Raw genomic sequence first — 19,899 nt, 5'->3', positions numbered from 1 at the left:
CTATTCTCTCCACAAGGAACCTCTCTACCAAAGCTAGCCCTTAGTCTTAAGCATTTCACCCTCGCAGCACCACTAGGCCATAATACCCCCTAATAAAAGAAGCATGTAAGACCCATGACAAAATTACCGCCTTCAATTTTCCTTTTGAACCCTGCGCAACCTTTGAGGCTGAGTCACCCAAAGACAAATTTTCTGGCCGTATTTCTTTGGGTTTGGGAGACATTCCATTGAACATTGCAGAAGTGAACTGTAAGCAAGCTCCATGAACTCTTCATCTCTAAAGTATTCAACCTAGATAGTCATGATAACAATCCATCACAAGACTTTGTGCATTCATCTGTTCATGCAAAAGCAAAATGTGTACTCAGTGGATACATGCCTGGTGAGAGAAGGAAAAGGAACTCTTGTTTATTGATACCTCTTTATGAGAGGCAAGTTGTTAGTGAAGACATTAACTGGTACAGTCACTTGAATTACGTCTCCATGTCTCATACTGGGTGTATGAGACTCTGTTTCTGCATTAATTCATTTTATTCATTTTTTCAACACATCTTCCTTGAACATCTACGATGTGCCAAGTGCCAAGCTATGGGCTCGTAAGCTCACCCTGTTTTACTTACGAGAAAACTGCATCCATAATAGACCAAACAGTTTGTATATGTTTAGACAATATGTGAACAGCAAAATGGGAACATGGGCCCAGATTTCCATAGATTCTATGTTTTTAACCAGAACTATACTGGGTTTTGTAAACTTTAAAGCACTTTACTGACATAAGGTATTATTATGAAGATGTGTTAATCACATTTTTTCTTTTCCTGTGTCTTTCTCTGTCTTTTACTCCTCTCCCCCTCTCCTCTCTCTCTTTGGTTTCTCTTTTTTTCTCTCTCTTTTTTATTCTTTCTTCTATAGGACTCCACAGAATGGAGCAAGAATGAGAGGAAAAAGGCCGGCAGAAAAGCATGAACTGGAGGTTTGTTGAGCTCCTCTACTTCCTGTTTATATGGGGCCGTATCTCAGTGCAGCCCTCCCACCAGGAACCAGCTGGGACAGACCAACATGTCTCCAAGGAATTTGATTGGCTCATTTCAGACAGGGGGCCTTTCCACCACTCCAGGAGCTACCTATCCTTTGTGGAAAGACACCGTCAAGGATTTACAACCAGATATAAAATATACAGGTAAGACCTGGGCTAAATAGCCCTTGCCTTACATTCGTATTGTGCTTTGTGGAGTCAGGCATTGATTGGTGCAACCCTTGCTGTGTACAGAAGTGTCTGGGTCAAGGGTCTGTGCTCCTTCCACAAGCTGTTTTTGATTTAAAATTTTTTTTTCTTTGCAGAAGATATTAGCAATGACAAGGAGACGATCAAATAATTAATATTTATTGAGTACTTATTTATATGCTGGGCAGGGATCTTAATACTTATTATACCTTATCTCATTTAAACCTTCTAATAACCATCAGATAAAGGTTTTGATTGTTTTTCCCACTTTACAAATTAGGTCATCAAGCCTCAGCTAGGTTGAGTTACATGGCTAATGTCATACAGTTAGAAGTGGTCGGACTGGGATTCAGAATCTGGTTTATCTGCATCCATATCATAATTTTAGTCAACCACATCAAGTATAAGTAACGTTGTTTTGAAAACGCTGCTGATGTACCTAATATCCTACCCAAATACATTCAAACATTTTGAGAAAAAGGAAACCTTTTCTTGAGCAGGTCTGTACTGGTTCTTGGACCATTGACATTCTACTCATCCAAAAAAAGACTTAGCCCAAATTTTTCCTCTTTGAAACTATTTTAGAGTTTTCACATTCCACTTAACCGCCACATCTTTGATATATCCACAGCTCTGTACACTGACACCTCTTTAATTTAAAATCATTTGGAATTAGAGTGCATTCTTGTGTATTTTTCGCATCTAACTGGAAACTCTTTGAGGGAATGACTTGTACAGAATTCATTTCTAGATCCCCAGAGTGATTTTTGCTCTGCCTTGTTACCATAAACACACAGTGAATGCTGTGGACTTAAATGAATAAGAGAATGCAAAGAACTCTCTCAGGTGTAGTTAGGTGTGGTCTTAGGAAGTTAACTAGTTATAATATCACATGGTGGTGGCTACAATGCAGTTTTATAAAGGGAACTCTGGTCCATGTTAGATAATCCATATGTGTTGGTTATTGCTGTTGAAATAAGAGGTACCCTGAATGAACCACAGATTCAGAATATTCAACAGTAGCATCCTTTTAGTGAGCACTTATCATGTGCCATGAATGGAGGATGTTCAATCCTCATAACCTCCTCTATGAGATGGGCAGTGGCTTCTACAGATGGGAAAATCAGGACTTTGGAGGTTGAGTGTGTTGCTATAAGTCATCCATCCAGTAAGGAGTGGAACTAGGCTCTACACACTGATTTACCTGACCCCAGTGCTTTCCTTCCAACCACTCTGTTGGCTGCCTCCCCGGTATAGCTTCCAAATGCGGAGTGCTGCAGAGCTCTAAGAAACTTTTTCCAAAAATTTTTCTTTGCAATCATTTGTATACATCTGGGGGGTTGTTTTAGACATGTTGAGAAGTAAAAGGTTGCTATGAGAATGGGGGATTAAGACCTCTGGATACTGATTTCAGTTCTTCATGCACTTGTCTTGTGACACTAGGTAAGCTCCCTCATCTTTTGCATTCTACTGTCCTCATTTATCAAATGATAGGGCTGATGTAGATCAGCAGTTTTCAACCTATGTTATTCAAAAATCTGAGGATTGATTAAAGTAGCCATAGAAACCATTGAAATCTGGGGAGCGTAGCAAAGAGATGATCAGGCAGGATTCTGAACCCTACACCTCCCTTATACTAGAGAAGGTTTATATCTGCTTTTGTGTTAAGATTTCATGTATGGTTTACTTTGGATTCTACTCCTAAAACAAAGTTTGCAATCATCCAATAAGTTGTTTTCTGAGGTCCTGTCTAGCTCCAAAATTACATTTAATATTTAACCAAAGTCAAATGGCTAATTAAATGACGGAGTTCAACCCAGAAGTTAGGCCCCTGGTTGTCTAGTTATTCATTCCTTCTTTCATTTAATCCTCAAATAATTATTAAGCACCAGCTACAGATTCAACACTATGTTTAGGGCAGAAGATATAATGATGAGTAAAATAAATATAATAGTTTCTGTCATAGGAGAGACTGACCTTAATTAAACACATGCATATTTCTATGTATAGTAAGTGCTATAAAGAAAAATGTGCAGGATGGGTATAACTGGGAAATCATAAATACCACAAACATTGATTTGGCACCTACAATGTCTGAGGATTAGGCGGAACTCTTGTCATAATGTGCATGTGAACCCATATGCAAATATGCACCCAGAGACATGTGCTCATCCAGATGCTGATCAGGGCAAAAGCCAACTAGGACATGATCACTGGGGCAATTGTGAATTGATACTTTTTCCTTCCTGTATGCCACTTTGTTGAAACACTGACGTTTCCACAAAGCATGTCCATAGGCAATTTCCATTGTGCCTGTCTTCCTGTATGCTAGCATGGACACAGCACATTACAAACTTGACATTTTCATCATAAAAAGAGAAAGGCCTGACTACAATAGTGCTACATTTTTTGATGCTAGAGAGCCAGCCTTACTGATCTGCTGAGACTTCAAGCTTCCACCAGTTCCCTCCTCCCCAGAATCCTGTTTGGAACCCAGGGTGACTGGGACGCTTCAGAAAGAAACTGGGAAGAAGCTCTCTCTCCTTATTTAACTAGGTTAAGGCCATCTTCTTTCTCCTGCCTTTGCACACAGAGGCTGGCTTCTGCTCATAGAATCATGGTCAAGTCACTGCTAGTGACAACAATGAGAACCTGTTTAATTAAAACCCAGCAGAAACATCTTCTCGTGTTGCTTTACAAGCCAAGCAACAGTGTGCACATGTGCATTCGTTTGAGTGCATGATGTAAATGCTCTGTCACTCACAAACTTGAGTTGCCACCTGAAGGCTTGGGGGAGTTTTCTGCTCTTGAATCTGCCAGGGTGCAGTGGGAGCACTTTTGACCTCAGAGTCAGGGAACTCGGGTGCTGATCCGGCTCTCCTATCTCCTGGTTGTGTAATTTTTGTCAACTAATGGAACTCCTTTGAACCTTTGGTTCTTCTTCTGTAAAATGGGAGTGCTAGCCGAAGTGGTCTCCAAGGTCCTTCTTACCTCTGAAATTTCATGATTCTGTGAAATATTGTCATTTGAAAACACAGCATGTGGTAGTGGAAAGGATTTTGGGTCTGGAGTCTAGAGATTCAGGTTTTGTTCATTCTGTAACCTCTTTCCAGCTTTCTCATCTTGGGCAAATTCATGTATGCAGCATTCACTCACGCATACATTTATTGTTTTGGAGTTTAACACCCATCATTATCCATAAATTGTACTATTATTTGCTAATATAGAGATGACCAAAAAAAACCCAATAGATTACACACATATATCCTCCTACCCCCAAATAGATTACACACATATATCCTCCTACCCCCACATAACCCACAGCCCCTCCTCCACCCAGCTCAGAGTTAGGAGTGAAGGATAGAGGGCATAAAAAGTGAATAATCAAAGATTGATCTTTCTATGGATAGAAATGACTGCTCAGATATTCAATTTCCTCCTCTGTAGAAAGGGATAATGATGTCTGCCGTACCTACTAGGTCAATGAGATACAGTTTGTGTGACAGTGCCTTGTAAAATTTAAGTTATCTTATGCTTGAATTTTTTTCATTAGAGTTCTAAATCATCATTCTAACAAAGTAATTTATTTTCACTTTCTGTTAAGACTATACATATATTAGTTGTTAACTCCTCATAGCCACATTCTGAAGGGAAATACTATTATTGTCGCATGTCACAAATGAGAAAGGCACTAAGAGTACATTGTTCACGTTACACAACTGGAAAGTGGCACAGCTGGGATTCAAAAGCTGGTTTCTGGGACTTCCCAACATGGGTCCTTAACTCTATGCTGTCACGACTCTCCCTGGTTCTTAGTTACCTGATTTATTACCAAATGCCAACAGGCTTCTTTTGACCATGGGCAAGTTTCAACCTCTCTGAGACTCAGTTTTCCCATCTATGAAACTGAGATGATGTTAAATGCCTCATGCAATTGGGGTGAGAAATAACTTATATTTCAAATATATAGAGCTTAGAATTTTCCAGGAGCTTCACAAAGACATGTCAGAATGGTGGTTCCCTCTTCCACTTCAGATGTTGGTTGTTTACTAGGAATTATTTTTTTATTCTCATGGTAATTTCAAAGTCAGTTAGTCCAAAGATTTTTCCTGTGTTTCCAATGCCTTTTTGTGTTTTATTTTCTGTTTTTTTTTCTTTTCCTAACTGTGAGATCATCAGTAGGTGCTGTAAATTTAGCAATTATTTCTCAGATGATTTTAGTAGGATAGTTATGATACTCTTTGGATCTGAAGAGTCAGGGAAAAGGGGATGTTCTGGTAATGGTGGTCACTATGTCACAAGTGGTGGTTCCATATTGAGTGGCTGTCCCTGCTGGTTGCAGAACAAGTGGTTTGTGGCTTACGTTGCATCTCCCTTTGAACTCTAAATATATACGTGAAAGTTGAGTATAAATCAAATCTTGGTAAGCCAAGTCTAATTGCCTGGCTGTGTTGCATATTTATTTCAGAGTTGTATAGATCTCAGCCCTCCTCTGCTGTCCTGGTAATTCCTTCTTGTGTTTCACAAAAATAACAGGTTTTGTGGTAAAGCTACTTGGCTAAATGGATGCTTCTGGGGATGGATGAATGGTTCTACTAAGATGAATGAGATGTGGTCTGTATACAGCAGTCATTCAAGAGTATAGATTAAGCATCTAGATGTGCCAGATATTGTATACGGGGAGTTTATCTTGTGAGGAACAGGATTCCTGCCCTCAAGGAGCTTCCAGACAAGTGGAGTTTAGAGAGAAGCCCACCCTTGCCCCACTCCAGGGGCTTGTGTTTCAACTTGAAAGAAGCCTTCAGCCTTTTGATTCCAGGTATAATCTTGAAATCATGCAGTACAAGAACTAGATTTCTATTAGTATGGCATAAAGCATTTCTTAATTATGTTACAGAGAACTATAGTTCAATGTAATATTAAAAGATATTTTCTAGAAAAAAAGAACACGCATTTGTTTTTCCATGATGACTCCCATAGTCAAAGAAGCAATAGTCATCACAACAGTGACAAGTTAATTGTTAACATTGAAATCTGAAGTGGTTAGCATTGCACTTTATCTGGCGTAAAAATTATTCCAACTGATCCTTACAATCATCCTGTGCAGTAGGTATTGCTATTATCTCTCTATTTATACAGCTTGTACATGGTAAAAGAGTTAATTTGTGATAGAGTAGGACCTGTCACAGGCAAGTGTGATTCTAGAGGCTGCATCCTTGACCTTGCCCAGCTGCCTCCCAAATGTTATAGACCTGTATATGGAAAACCCAAAGTTACACAGGCCCCCTTATCACAGACCTTTATTAATATTAGACTATTTAACAGTATTTAGCCATACTTTTTTAACGATACAACCTCTTTTTCTCAACGGAATTGAAATTCTGATGAGCAGGCTCAGGGAACTGTGGGCTCTGCCTAAATTTGACAGCTTGGGTGTTGTGTCTTCGAATTCCACCCTACGTCAGAGCACACTAAAAGGGATACCTCTTTGTTTTGAATAACTGGTTAACTGGATGAGGAAGCCAATCTTCCTGTTAAGCTTTTGCTTTGAGTTATTTGGTCTAAATCTACCTCCTGGTTTATGATGGAAAAAAATGAGCAGTTTCAGTTTTCTCATCACAACCCTTTTGTTCTTCCTTCCCCTTTTCATTTCAAATCCCAAGTTTGGCATTCCCCCTGTGGTATAGATATACAAACCTCAACAGAGGGCAGAACTACAGTTGAGTTAGGTACAATTTTGATTCAATATGCAAATAAGTGGCTAGATATTAGAGTTACCTGCACAGTTAAAAATAACCAATGCTTGGATCTTTCTCCAGGTATTTAGATTTAACTAGTCTAGGAGAGACAGGAGCTAAAAAAAAATTATCGTCAGTAAGGGATAATTTTGCTTCCTACAGGGACACTTAGCAATTGTATTTGGGGAGATTTTTGGTACCCAACTGGTGGTGGTGTTTGTTGGGGGTGCTTCTGGCATCTAGTGGGTAGTAAGCAGGGATCTGGGATGCTGCTAAATACCTTACAATGCATAGGATAGCCTTCTCCAGCAAACAATTATCCAACATACTTTCAGTTGTGTAGAGGTTGAGAAATCCTGCACTAGTATTTCTGGGGAAGAAGAAAAAAAAGAGTGGTGGGAAGAATACTTGAATAAATGGTCTTAGATTTTGGTCTTCATGAGTTTGAATTGGGATGGCTTAAATATAGGTACCATTGTAATTACTGGATTCCCAGAGTGTATGTCCATAGGATAAAATGGGGGAAACAATCATCCATGTTTTTAGATATGGCCACAGACCAGGATGGCAGCTCAATGCGTGAAGAGAGGTGGATCCATTTTTGCTTTCTCCTGCATAGAGGGAGTGGTTAAGGGCAAACTAGTTCTCCAGTCAAAAAATATTCTTCCTTCTTCTGGAGATTCTAGTGCCTTTTGACTCTGACTACAGTATTCCTTAGGAAGTAAGATATTCAGCCTCCATTGTTAGGTCCAGATATGCATGGATTGTGTCACTAAAAACCAGCTTAGACCAAGTGTGTTAAAAGACACTTTTTCTTCCCTTCAGAGCATTCCTGGTTGACTTAAAAGATGAGAATGGGATGATGCCCCATATTCATGTTTGTCAATTTCAGCCATTTAAAGGCTGACAGCATTGGAGAGAAGCATGAACCTGCATCTCTCCTTACCCCCCAGCCCACATACATCCCTTGCTTAATCCAAACTTTTTATCAGGGTCTCCCTGAATAGATAGAAGTGGAGAAGGATATCCAGCAAACATTTTTCTGGGCCATTTGGTGCCAATTCAAAGATAATCTTTAGTGTTGATTATTTAAAATTGATCTTCTAATTCTAAAAATGATAGCTTTATTGCTACCAAATTGGTATGTTTACAGTATTTTACCTCTTTGCTCCCATGCCATTACTGAACTGACTTCTGTGAGTTACAAACCATAGTTAGCTAAAATTTCTACAGAGTAATTGTCCAGCTTTTGTCACAAGCAGTGTCTGAAAATGGGTCTACTTGCCCACCCACTCCTACGGACAGACCGACACAGAGTCTTTAAACTGATCTAAAGATAGCGATTGTTATGATTCAGTAGATTAGGAGGAGAAATGGAGAAAAGCCCTGGGGCTTCAAATACTGTGCTCCAAATCTTGGCCAAAGAAGAAAGGGAGACTGGGTCTGTGATCTGGGGCACCTGCAGCTTACTCATTCATTTGAAAAAAAATGTTTACTGATCTCTAAACTCCTACTAGTCAGGCCCTGCACTATTTCCTGGGGATAGAGGGAGGAAAGCATTGATCCCTTCCCTCAAGGAATTCAGGTCTCTTTGGGGGAAACTGACTGAAAAACAAATAACCACAGTGCCGTGTGCCTTGAGAGTTGCCACTGATGCTCCGTGGGTGTAGGGAAAGGGAAATTACATTCCATTGAGGTGGCAAAGTTGAGGAAGCAGAGGAGGAAGAGGCATGTTTGGAAAGGCATGCTAAAGGAAGACGTCTTGAACATAGGCTTCAAAGAGGATTAGGATTCATGAGAATGCAGTGAGGAGAGAAGCACCTTAGGCAAATGGAATAGCACCTGCGAAGTCAGAAGACAGGGGAAAGCCTGGAACTATACGTCTTCATGTGTTTTGGGTATATTTTGAGTAGTACTGATAGTAGAGCATAGGGTTGGAGAGCAGCTTCAAGCCAACAACAAAAGAAATTTGAGATAGCACATGGATTTCAACCAATCTTTAAAGTCTGGTGAATTGGCAGAATATTACTAGATAGCCGTTTAGAACAGTGTTTTTTCTTTGTTGATGTTTCCGTACATTTTTGACCTTAATACATGTGAACAAATACATTTGAGTTTGACACTCACTCAATAAACCTAGCGAGAAATATAGATAAAAATATATGATTGAAATAAAAACCCCCGAAAAAAAAAAAGACTTAACCTACATGTGATGCTTCTTAAATATCAAGATATCTTCTATTCCATTCAAATATAATGTGTTCCTTTACGATTCATTTATTTTTTAAAATACTGATGCACTAATGTGGTCGTGTTTTGGCTCAGAGGAAAATTGTACCATGTGTGATTAGCAGAGTTTGCAATGGGTTTGTGTTAAGCAGGTCAGAACCTGTGTCTTGCCTGATGGGGGCAAAAAGAAAACGGTGAAGGCTTTGAAACCTGAGGCTGACATGCACGGATATACAGTTAGAATTGCTCTGGCAGCAGCCTGAGGAATGGGAGAAAAGGAGAAAGAGAGCTGGCTTAGAAAACTGTGGCAGTAATTTAAGGGAGAGAAAGGGAGTGCTGGAACTAAGACAAAGGCAGTGAAGAAGGGTTACATTAACCCTCAAATACCAGTCAGTGCCATCAACAGCTGCTGTGGACCTACTGGTCAGGCAGCCTTTTCCTGTGCAACATCCAGGCTTACAGACTTCAGTTCCATTCTCAGCACCCTGTGGCAGGATGCATTCTTTTATGCAGAGTTCTACAGCTACTGGATACCTTTGTATCTCCAATAAAAGGAACCAGAATGCTCAGGCTTCTGCCTCTGGGCAATTTCTTTATCTCTCAAGGCCTTCCTCCTGGGCACAAGAATTACTGGGTCTCATTAGCTATGGATTCCCAGACTGGCTTGGAGGAAGACTTTGCATTCCACCCTTTATCTGTACCTGACTCTTCCCCGCTCACCTTGATGGAAACTTCCAACTTCAAGTTAGTGTCTAAGCTTATGTGAACCCTACAATGGTCACTATAGCTTAGCAAGTCTTTAGGCAGACCTTAATTTGAATCCTGGCTCTGCCACTTCCTACCCGTGAAATCTTAGGCACGTTACTTAAATCATGTGAGCCTCAACTTCTCCATCTGCAAAATGAAGATAAATTCCAAGATTGTTGTGAAGATTTAAGAAGAGAATATATGATAGACTTTAGCGGCCGGGCACAGTGGCTCACGCCTGTAATCCTAGCACTTTGGGAGGCTGAGGCGGGCGGATCACGAGGTCAGGAGTTTGAGACCAGACTGGCCAACAGGGTGAAACCTCATCTCTACTAAAATTACGAAAATTAGCCGGGTGCGTAGTGGACACCTGTAATCCCAGCTACTTGGGAGGCTGAGACAGGAGAATCCCTTGAACCCAGAAGGCAGGTGTTGCAGTGAGCCGAGATCATGCCACTGCACTCCAGCTTGGGTGATAGAGCGAGACTCTGTCTCAAAAAAAAAAAAAAAAAAAAAAAAAAATAGTCTTTAGCACAGAGCAAATGCTCGAGGACTAGTAGCTAAAAGAAATACCTGAAGTATCCACCCCTGCAAATCCAGCAACAGGGACTCTGAGATGTCTTACAATAGGGACTTTGAGATCCAACAACTGCAGTGGGGATGATTGGCTAGTGGGCTTTGTAGCATACGTGCCCTATAAAGGTAGCATTTGCTCCATTCTTAGTCTTGGAAGATACTTTTTAGGAGGAAGCTAAAGAAAGAGGACCAGAGACAGAAAGACTTTTGATGCCCTGAGGAACATGTGACACCATACCGGCAAGGTCTCTTTAAGCTATCAGCATACATTGATTCATGTACACAGTGCACGTCCCCCAATTCGCAAGAGTCTAATTTATTAATCAGCCCAGGTGATGGGAGCAGTCTGTGACATCTCATCTTCTAGTTCCTGCTGCACCGTGCTCGCCAGGTTGTCTTTGATGTGTAATGCTCAGGGGACATTTGTCCCTCAGGGATTGCTTCTCACCCAAGCACATCCATGGCAATCAGCAGCATTTCAAGGCAGACTCTGTGTGTGTGTGTGTGTGTGTGTGTGTGTCTGTGTCTGTGTGTGTGTCTGTGTCTGTGTGTGTGTGGTGGGGGTGGGGAGTTCAGGTAATTTTGCTTTTCCTCAAATTGCAGGTTTATTGTTCAGAGAAAGTCAGCAAGGTGCAGGCTCCATCCTCACTTGTGACAGTCTCTCTGCAACTCTAGCATGACACCCAGCTCACCTAGTTCTACATCACATTCATGGGGGAGTGTGGTTTGTATGAGAAAGAAGGAGGTAAATACAAATGATATGAAAGAAACAAGTCTCCATGCTGGTAAACAGTTTGAGATAAAAGTGCTCACCTGTGCATTAATCCAACAAATATTTATTGAGTCCCTACTAATGTGCATGCACTGTGTTAGCCTCTGATGACACCAAGGGATTATTCATCTTTGCCCTTCAGGAGCACTTGTAGGGTAGTGAGGGAGAGAGAGACTAAAAGCGGCCAAATCGACACGTAGTATGAGGAGTGTTGAAAAAAAAGTATAAAATGGAGTAATAGTGCAAAGAAAGGGCACTGAGCTGGTCTTGCAAGATTAAGGAAAGATTCCAAGAAAATATTTTAAGTAGGTTTGTGTGTGTGTTTTGAAGTAGGGTTTGGAGGAAGGCATACTTGTTCTTGAGCTTGCAATGGGCAGAGAAGATGTTAGTATGCAGGCCAGAAAATTCAACAGAGAGGCCAAGTCATGAAGCTCTGTACATGTTATATAAAAGACTTCAGACTTTATTCTAAGGCAATGGATCCTATACTTTCTCATTTTAAGGTGTTCTTAAGGTTTCAATGATTGTTTTCTATGATTCCCATAGGCCAAAACAAAAAACAAAAAACAAAAAAAAACCAATAACACTGTTTATTAAATAGTTAGATCCAAACAACTTAATAATGAAGTATTTTTGTTGTGACAAATTTAGTGACCATTTGAAAAAAAAATACACGAAAATCTAAACAAAAGGCAATATTTTCATTTTATTCTTAAATAATCACAGTTACTACTTCTTAAACTTTGCAATTAGATAAAATCAACCCTCATTTTCTGTTCCTCATTAATTTTTTGCAATACTTTGAAATTGTACCAACTGCCAGAAACCCAGCTTCACAAAGATACACTAACATTGAAAGTAATACATTGTGTTCTAATGTTGAAACTGTGAACGACCTCGAGTTAGAAGTTCTTGTGATACCCAAGAAATGTCAAGTATCCTTCATTTCCCTTGAACACTTAAAATATCCTGCTGTGCTCCTATGAGTTTGCTGTGGCACTCCGTGGCTTCTCAGCCTACAATTTGTGAACTACGTCCTAACAACAATAGGGAGCTCTAGGAGTTTTGCCCAGAGATGGAGCATGATCAGGTTGTCACCTTAGAAAGATCACTTCTGTTATAATTGAAAGAATAGATTAATGGGGGAAAGATGGGAGAGGGTGCAAAGTATGTCATCCAGGTGAGAGAGGAAACTGTCTTGGAATAAAATAGCGTCAGTTGATGTTTGAGATGTGTATGTGTATTTATTTGTTATAATTTTGAAATAATTATGGACTCCCAAGAAGTTGCTACGATAGTACAGAAAGGTCTTATGTAGTCTTTACCTAGTTCTCGTCAATGGTTACATCTTATGTGACTGTAGTACAATATCAAATCCAAGAGACTGACATGGGTAAAATGTGTGTTTATAGTCCTGTGCCATTTTACCATATGTGTGGATTCATGTAACCACCACTGCGATCAAGAGACAGAACAACTCCCTCAACACAAAGATGTTTCTTGTGCTAGCCCTTTACAGCCAAACCTCTCTCTCATCCTCTACCATCCATAATCCCTAACGCTTGGCAACCACTAATTTGTTTGTTCTTCATCTCTGTGATTTTATTCTTTCAAAATATTATATAAATGGTCATAACCTGAGATCCTTTAAGGAAACACAAAAGACTCCGTATTTGGTGAGTGTTTGAATATGAAAGTTGACAGGAAAGAAATAGTCAAGAAGCAAGTGGACTGGCAAAACCATACCTTAAGTAATAAATTGACTGAGTCTAGGTTAAGTAAGGAAAAGAGAGGGGGAACATTTTTAACTTGGTCAACTGGGTGGGTGATGGTGCTTTTCATTAGTGTAGGCAGCCCTGGGAGACAAGGAGACTTTTTGAGGTTATCCATGTTTGAAGATGATAAGCCACCTCTGAAAATGTTGAATTTAAACTCCCTGGAACATTCAAATAGAAACTTAGTAGGAGGTTGTATAAATGGTTCTGACCCTTAAAAGAGAGAGCTGGGATAAAAAGTTACAGTATTTATAGTTACCAGGTTACCAGTGATAACCCTTAGAGCTATGCTCACTCACAAAGGAACCTGTTTAGTAGGTGCCGAGTAAAGCATTGAGAAATTGAGGAATGGTTGGTGGTACAGGAGGAAAATCAGGGATGGCCGGTACCTTGGAAGCAAAAATAAATGAATCTTTTAAGAAGGAAGGTTTAGGTAATCAATAGCTGTAGTTTCTAATATAGCACATAAGGCAAGAACTGAAAACAGTCTTTTATAAAATCTTGACCTTGGCAAGAGCTGCTTAAGTAAAGGGTTAGGGATATAAGCCAGAGTGTAGTGGGTTGAGAAGTGAGAAAAAGGGAGTAGAGATTTTATTATTTTTCTATTTTAAAAAAGAAGCATCACTATGAAAAGAAGCAAAGGTGTGAAATGAAGTTTTATTTATGTTCATTGATTTTAAGAGGGAGGGGACTATTAAGAGAGGGAAGAGACTGACACTGTGGGACACAGTGGGGTTATTATCTTTTATTTTTTAATTTTTTGTTCTTAATTCTTCTGTGTACATAGTAGTGTATATAACTATGGGTTACATGAGATATTTTGATACTGGCATGCAATGCATAGTCACATCAGGGTAAATGGGGTATCCATCACCTCTAGCATTTATCCTTTGTGTTTCAAAGAATTTAGTTATACTGTTTTTGTTATTTTTACATATAAAAGTAAATTATTTTTTACTGTAGTCACCTTGTGTTAGCAAATACTAAATCTTTTTTAACTTTTTTCTATTTTTTGTACCCATTAGCCATCAGAACGGGGTTATTTTTGATGAAGCGATTTCTGAAGTAGCAGGAAGGGAAAAAGAAAGAGCACAGGTAGGGGTAAAAGAAGAGATACCTTTTGTTGAAATAGGAGGAAAGAAGGGAAGGAGAGGTGTGGGTGCAGATAAATCTATTGATTTCCCTTGTGAAGATTTGAAGGGACTTCTGATGGCTTCTGTTCTCTTTGTGAAGTGGGGTGTGAAACCGATCACTGAGGAAGGGGGTACTGTGGAGTGTCAAAAGTTTTTATAGTGTTTGGGGAAACTGGGAAATCATTAATCTGAAGAATTTTAGAAGGATATGATTAAGGAAATACAGAAGGGTCATTAAGAAACAGTGCTTGGATAAGGTTGGTGATCACTGATTTATAATGACTGTAATGCAGTTGGGATACCTGCATTTCCATATTCATGGAAATATTTTTCACAATAGCCAAGATATGGAATCAACTTGAGTCCATCAGTGGATACATGGATAAAGAAAATATGGTATACATACATGATGGAATACTATTCAGTCTTCAAAAAGAAGGAAATCTTGTCATTTGCAACAACATAGATGAACCCGGAGGCCATTATGTTAAATGGTATAAGCCAGGCACAGAAATACATATAACCACATGTACTCACTTATATGTGGAATCTAAATAAGTCAAATTCATAGAAGCAAAGAGTAGAATTGTGGTTACCAGGATCTAGGGTGAGGAGTGGTGGAACTGGAAAGATGTTTCTCAAAGGATACAAAATTCAATTAGATAGGAGGAACATCAATTTGAGATCTACTGTTCAACATGGTGACTATACTTAATAACTGTAATTAATAATAATAATGGATTGTACATTTGAACATCACTGTGATAGTATATTTTAAGTATTCTTACCACCAAAAATATGTGAAGTAATACATATATTAATTAATATTATTGAGCCATTCCTCAATGTATACACACATCAAAACATCAGATTGTATTCCAAAAATATATGCAATTTTTACTTCTCAGTTAAAACAAATACTTTAAAAAAGAGTATTGGCTCAAAGTAAATGCATAGGTGGATCACTGGATCTAAGTTGGATACAAAAGAAAGCAGGTAGTAGGTAGTACGTAAAGGGAAAGGAGAGGGTTATGGGCCTAGAGGTCCTGAAAAGGTGAAAAAGCTAATGTTGTGATAGACTAGTTAAAAACTGGAATGTTTTAATACAATATGTCAAAGTTAGAAGGGTGTTGGGAGATGGCAAGTTCTGGAGTAATCATGGCAGGAAGCAGGGGCCTGGAAGAATAGGGTGAAGGTCATTGAGATAGAATAGGTCAAGGGACTGAGAGTCTGCGAGTATTTGTAATTTTTTTAGTAGAGACGGGGTTTCACCATGTTAGCCAGGATGGTCTCGATCTCCTGACCTCGTGATCCGCCCATCTCGGCCTCCCAAAGTGCTGGGATTACAGGCTTGAGCCACCGCGCCCGGCCTTGCTGCGAGTATTTGATGCTAGGTACATGGAATAAAGATAGGACTTGGAGTTAAGGCACAGTCTGAGTCATGTGCTGACATATTCAAATAACCTGAGAGAATACTCTGAAAGTTGGTCATTAAACACAAGGAAGAAGGGGAGGGGTGGGAGAAATCTCAATCTGTAAAAGAATTTAAGCATTCAAGTCTTGTTTCATTCTGTTAGATCTTTGAGTAGTGATCTGAGCCTCAAATTCCTTCTCCTTAAAGAGGAATTTATCTTTACCTGCCTCCCGGCCCCCAACATAGCTGTAGAATGTAATACTCAAAAGAGGAATTGAAAGTAAATGTGCTTGGTAAACCATACACTGTCATGTAAATATAGGCCCTATTGTTCCTGTTTACAGGCATGAGGGACAGACTTTGGATTCCTTTCACTGCTTTGATGGAATATTGTGCTTTGGTACCTAATAATTGCATTCAAATGGCCTGATTTCAGATTATCACTTTAGGATATCAAAATGAGCAGCAGTTGTAATATTGGAGACGGACTGTTAGATGTCCTATCTTTTAGATGTCCAGAACAAATGTGCGAGAATAGTTGACCCAGACAAATTGACCGATGAAAGGATAACTTGTGCTTCAATATAATGAGTTCAATATTCTTTTGATTTACGAAAAGGCACTGGGGCACCCAGGCCCGGGTGCTTGTCAGCAAAGAAAAATGGAGATTGCATTGCAGTTCCTGCGGACAGAACAAAGTTCTTTCTCTGTTTCAGCTCAACCTGCATTTATTATTATTATTATTATTATTATTATTATTAATTATTAGAAAGGCAAGGGAAAAGAATACTAAAGACCAGGGGCTTCAGGAGGCAGAAGTGTCTTACCATATAATTAACCCACCCCTGATGCTGCCAGTTGAACCTAAATGAGCAGGATAATGGGAGAAAGTCCAAAATAGAATCCAGTTAGGGTTCATTTCAGAACCAAAAAGGAAGTTGAAATATAAAACAAAAAGAATGGAATGAATAAACTTGTCTGATATGATACAGAATATGGTATGAATAGCCAAAGCTTATATAGCTCTATTAAGTCATTTATACTTGAGTGCGACCCTTGTGACAGCTATAGCCTTTAACCCATTTTACAGATGGGGAAATTGAGGCTCAGAAAAGTAATATGGCCAGGGTCACACAGCTGGGAAGTCATATGACTCTGATTTGAACCCAGGCAATCTGGTTCCACAGTCTGTGCTTGCTACCACTGGCTATACAAGGCTCTGAGAAGGTGAAGGGAGAGCTGCCTTGGGAACCAAGGAGCCTGTGTCCTCCTCTGTCTTCAACACTGTATCATCCACCGTGTGACCTGAGCACATTATAAACCTGAGCCTCAATTCCCTCTATAGTATTCATGTTTTGGACAGAATAATTGCTAAAATACTATCCATTTCTCTCTTTTTTAAAAAAGTTTTATTGAAGTGTAATTGATGAATAGGAATTGTATACCCTTAAGGTATGCAACTAGATGTTTTGACATGTGTAAACATTGTGAAATTACCACCACAATCAAGCTAATTAAGGTATCTATCACCCACACAGTAACTATTTTCTGTCTCTTTTTTTGTGATGAGAACACTTAAGATTATTCTTTTAGCAAATTTCGAGAATACAATATAGCATTTTTAACTATAGTCACCATGCTGTATATTAACTCTCCAGAACTTACTTATTTACTTAACAGAAACTCTGTACCCTTTGACCAAATTCTCCCCATTTCTCCCCTCCCCCCATTTCTGGCAACCATCATTCTACTCTCTGCTTCTGTAAGTTTGATCCTTTTAGATTCCACATACAAGTGAGATCATGCAGTATTTGTCTTTCTGTGTCTGGCATATTTCATTTGGCATAATGTCCTCCAGGCTCATACATGTTACAAATGGCAGGATTTCTTTCTTTTTAAAGGCTGAATAATATTTCACTTTGCTTGTGGGTGAGTGTGTGTGTCCGTGCATCTGTTGTTGGACATTTATGTGGATTCCATATTTTGGTTATTGTGAATAGCTCTGCAATGGACATGAGAATGTAGATAGCTCTTCAACATACTGATCTCATTTCCTTTGGATAAATACCTCTAAGTGGGATTGCTGGATCATATATTATTTCTAGTTGTAATTTTTTAAAGAACCTCCATACTGTTTTCCAAAATGGCTGTATAAATTTGCATTCCCACCTACAGTGTACAAAGGTTCTCTTTTTTCCACATTCTTGCTAACACTTGTTATTTTTCATATTTTTATAATACCTATCCTAACAGGTGCAAGGTAATAGCTCATTGTGGTTTTGATTTATGGTTTCCTGTTGATTAGTGATATTGAGTATGTTTTTGTATACCCGTTGGCCATTTGTATGTCTTCCTGAGAAAAATGGCTATTCAGGTCCTTAGCCCATTTTTAAATTGAGTTATTTCTTTCTTTTGCTGTTCATTTATTTGAATGCTTTATATATTTTGAAAATTAACCACTCATTAGATACGTGGTTTTCAGATACTTGCTCCCATTCCATAGGTTGCTTTTTCTCCCTGTTGATTTTTCTTTTGATATACAGATACTGTTTAGTTAGACGGAATCCCACTTGTCTGTTTTTGCTTTGGTTTTCTGTGCTTTTCGGGTCATGTCCAAAAGAATCATTGCCCAGACCAATGTTAAGAAGGTTTATCCCTGTTTTCTTCCAGTGTTTTTATGGTTCCTGGTTTTACCTTTAAGTTCTTAATTCATTTTGAGTTGATTTTTGTATATGGTGTGAAATAAAGGTGCAGTTTCCTCTTTTTGCATGTGGGTCCCTTGTTTTTCTAACAACATTTATTGAAGAGAGAACCTTTTCCTCATTGTGTGTGGTTGGAACCCTTGTTGAAGATCAGTTGACACTATATGCCTAGGTTTATTTCTGGTCTCTCTATTCTGTTCAATTTTGTCTGTATGTTCATTTTTATGCCAGTACCATACTGTTTTGAGTACTGTAGCTTTGTAATGCAGTGACACACTGCATGATGATGTTTCAGTCAACAACACACTGTGTATATGACAGTGGTCCTCTATGATTATAATACCATAGTCTTGCTGTGCCTTTTCTATGTTCAGATATATTTGATACACGAATATTTACCATTGTATTGCAATTGCTTATAGTAGTCAGTAAAGTAACATCTTGTACAGATGTGTAGCCTAAGAGCAATAGGCTATGCTATAGAGCCTAGGCGTGTAGTGGGATATATCATCTAGGTTGATGCAAGCACACTCTATGATGTTTGCACAATGACAAAATCATCTACTGATATATTTCTCAGAATATATTCCTGTCCACTTTCAGAGTCCGAGGTAGGTGGATTGCTTGAGGCCAGCAGTTTGAGACCAGCCTAGGCAACATAAATGAAACCCCGTCTCTACCAAAAATGCAAAAATTAGCCAGTCTCATAACCCAGTCTCAAAAAGTAAATAATTAAAAATTAAAAAATAAAATTAAAAATACTAAAAAAGAATGCATTCCTATCATTAAGTGATACATGCCAGTGTATTTTAAAATCAGGAAGTGGGATGCATTCATCTTTGTTCCTGTACAAGATTTCTTTGGCTATTTAGGGTCTTTTGTAGTTCCATACATATTTTAAGTATTTTTTCTGTTTCTATAAAGAATGCAAAATTTTGATAGAGATTGCATTGGATATGTAGATCAGTTGGGTATTATGGACATTTTAACATTATTAATCCAATTCATGAACATGTGCTACCTTTCCATTTATGTGTGTCTTTTTTTTTTTTTTTTTTTTGACGTAGTCTTGCTCTGTTGCTCAGGCTAGAGTGCAGTGGTGTGATCTCGGCTCACTGCAACCTCCACCTCCTGGGTTGAAGTGATTCTCCTACCTCAGACTCCTGAGTAGCCAAGATTACAGACAAACCTGGCTAATTTTTATATTTTTAGTAGAGATGGGGTTTCACTATGTTGGCCAGGTTGGTATCAAACTCCTGACCCCAGGTGATCTGCCTATCTCGCCTTCCAAAGTGCTGGGATTACAGGTGTAAGGCACCGCACTCAGCCTTTCTGTGTCTTTTTAAATTTCCTTCGTCAATGTGTATGTGTGTGTGTGTTTTTTAAAAACGAAGTTTCATCTCTGTTGCCAAGACTGGAGTGCGGTGGTGTGATCTCGGCTCACTGCAACCTCCACCTCCCAGCTTCAAGTGATTCTCCTGCCTCAACCTCCTAGGGAGCTAGGATTACAGGCATACGCCACTATGCCCGGCTAATTTTTGTATTTTTAGTAGAGACAGGGTTTCACTATGTTGGCCAGGCTGGTCTC

At 39.1% G+C, this 19,899-nt stretch overlaps 1 protein-coding gene across 1 annotated transcript in view; it reads left to right on the top strand.

The window, feature by feature from the left end:
- BRINP1 (bone morphogenetic protein/retinoic acid inducible neural-specific 1) overlaps positions 1–19,899 on the top strand; it is a 203,960-nt gene that overhangs the window by 60,420 nt on the left and 123,641 nt on the right. The window contains exon 2 of the mRNA XM_011960549.1: positions 913–1,180. Coding sequence (XP_011815939.1) covers positions 963–1,180 — 218 coding nt within the window. The 5' untranslated portion in view covers positions 913–962. The remainder of the gene's footprint in view (positions 1–912; positions 1,181–19,899) is intronic.

Source organism: Colobus angolensis, unplaced genomic scaffold (assembly GCF_000951035.1).
Source record: "Colobus angolensis palliatus isolate OR3802 unplaced genomic scaffold, Cang.pa_1.0 Scaffold514, whole genome shotgun sequence".
In the NCBI taxonomy this organism is placed as follows: domain Eukaryota; kingdom Metazoa; phylum Chordata; class Mammalia; order Primates; family Cercopithecidae; genus Colobus; species Colobus angolensis.
This window is presented reverse-complemented; position numbering and strand designations above follow the sequence as displayed.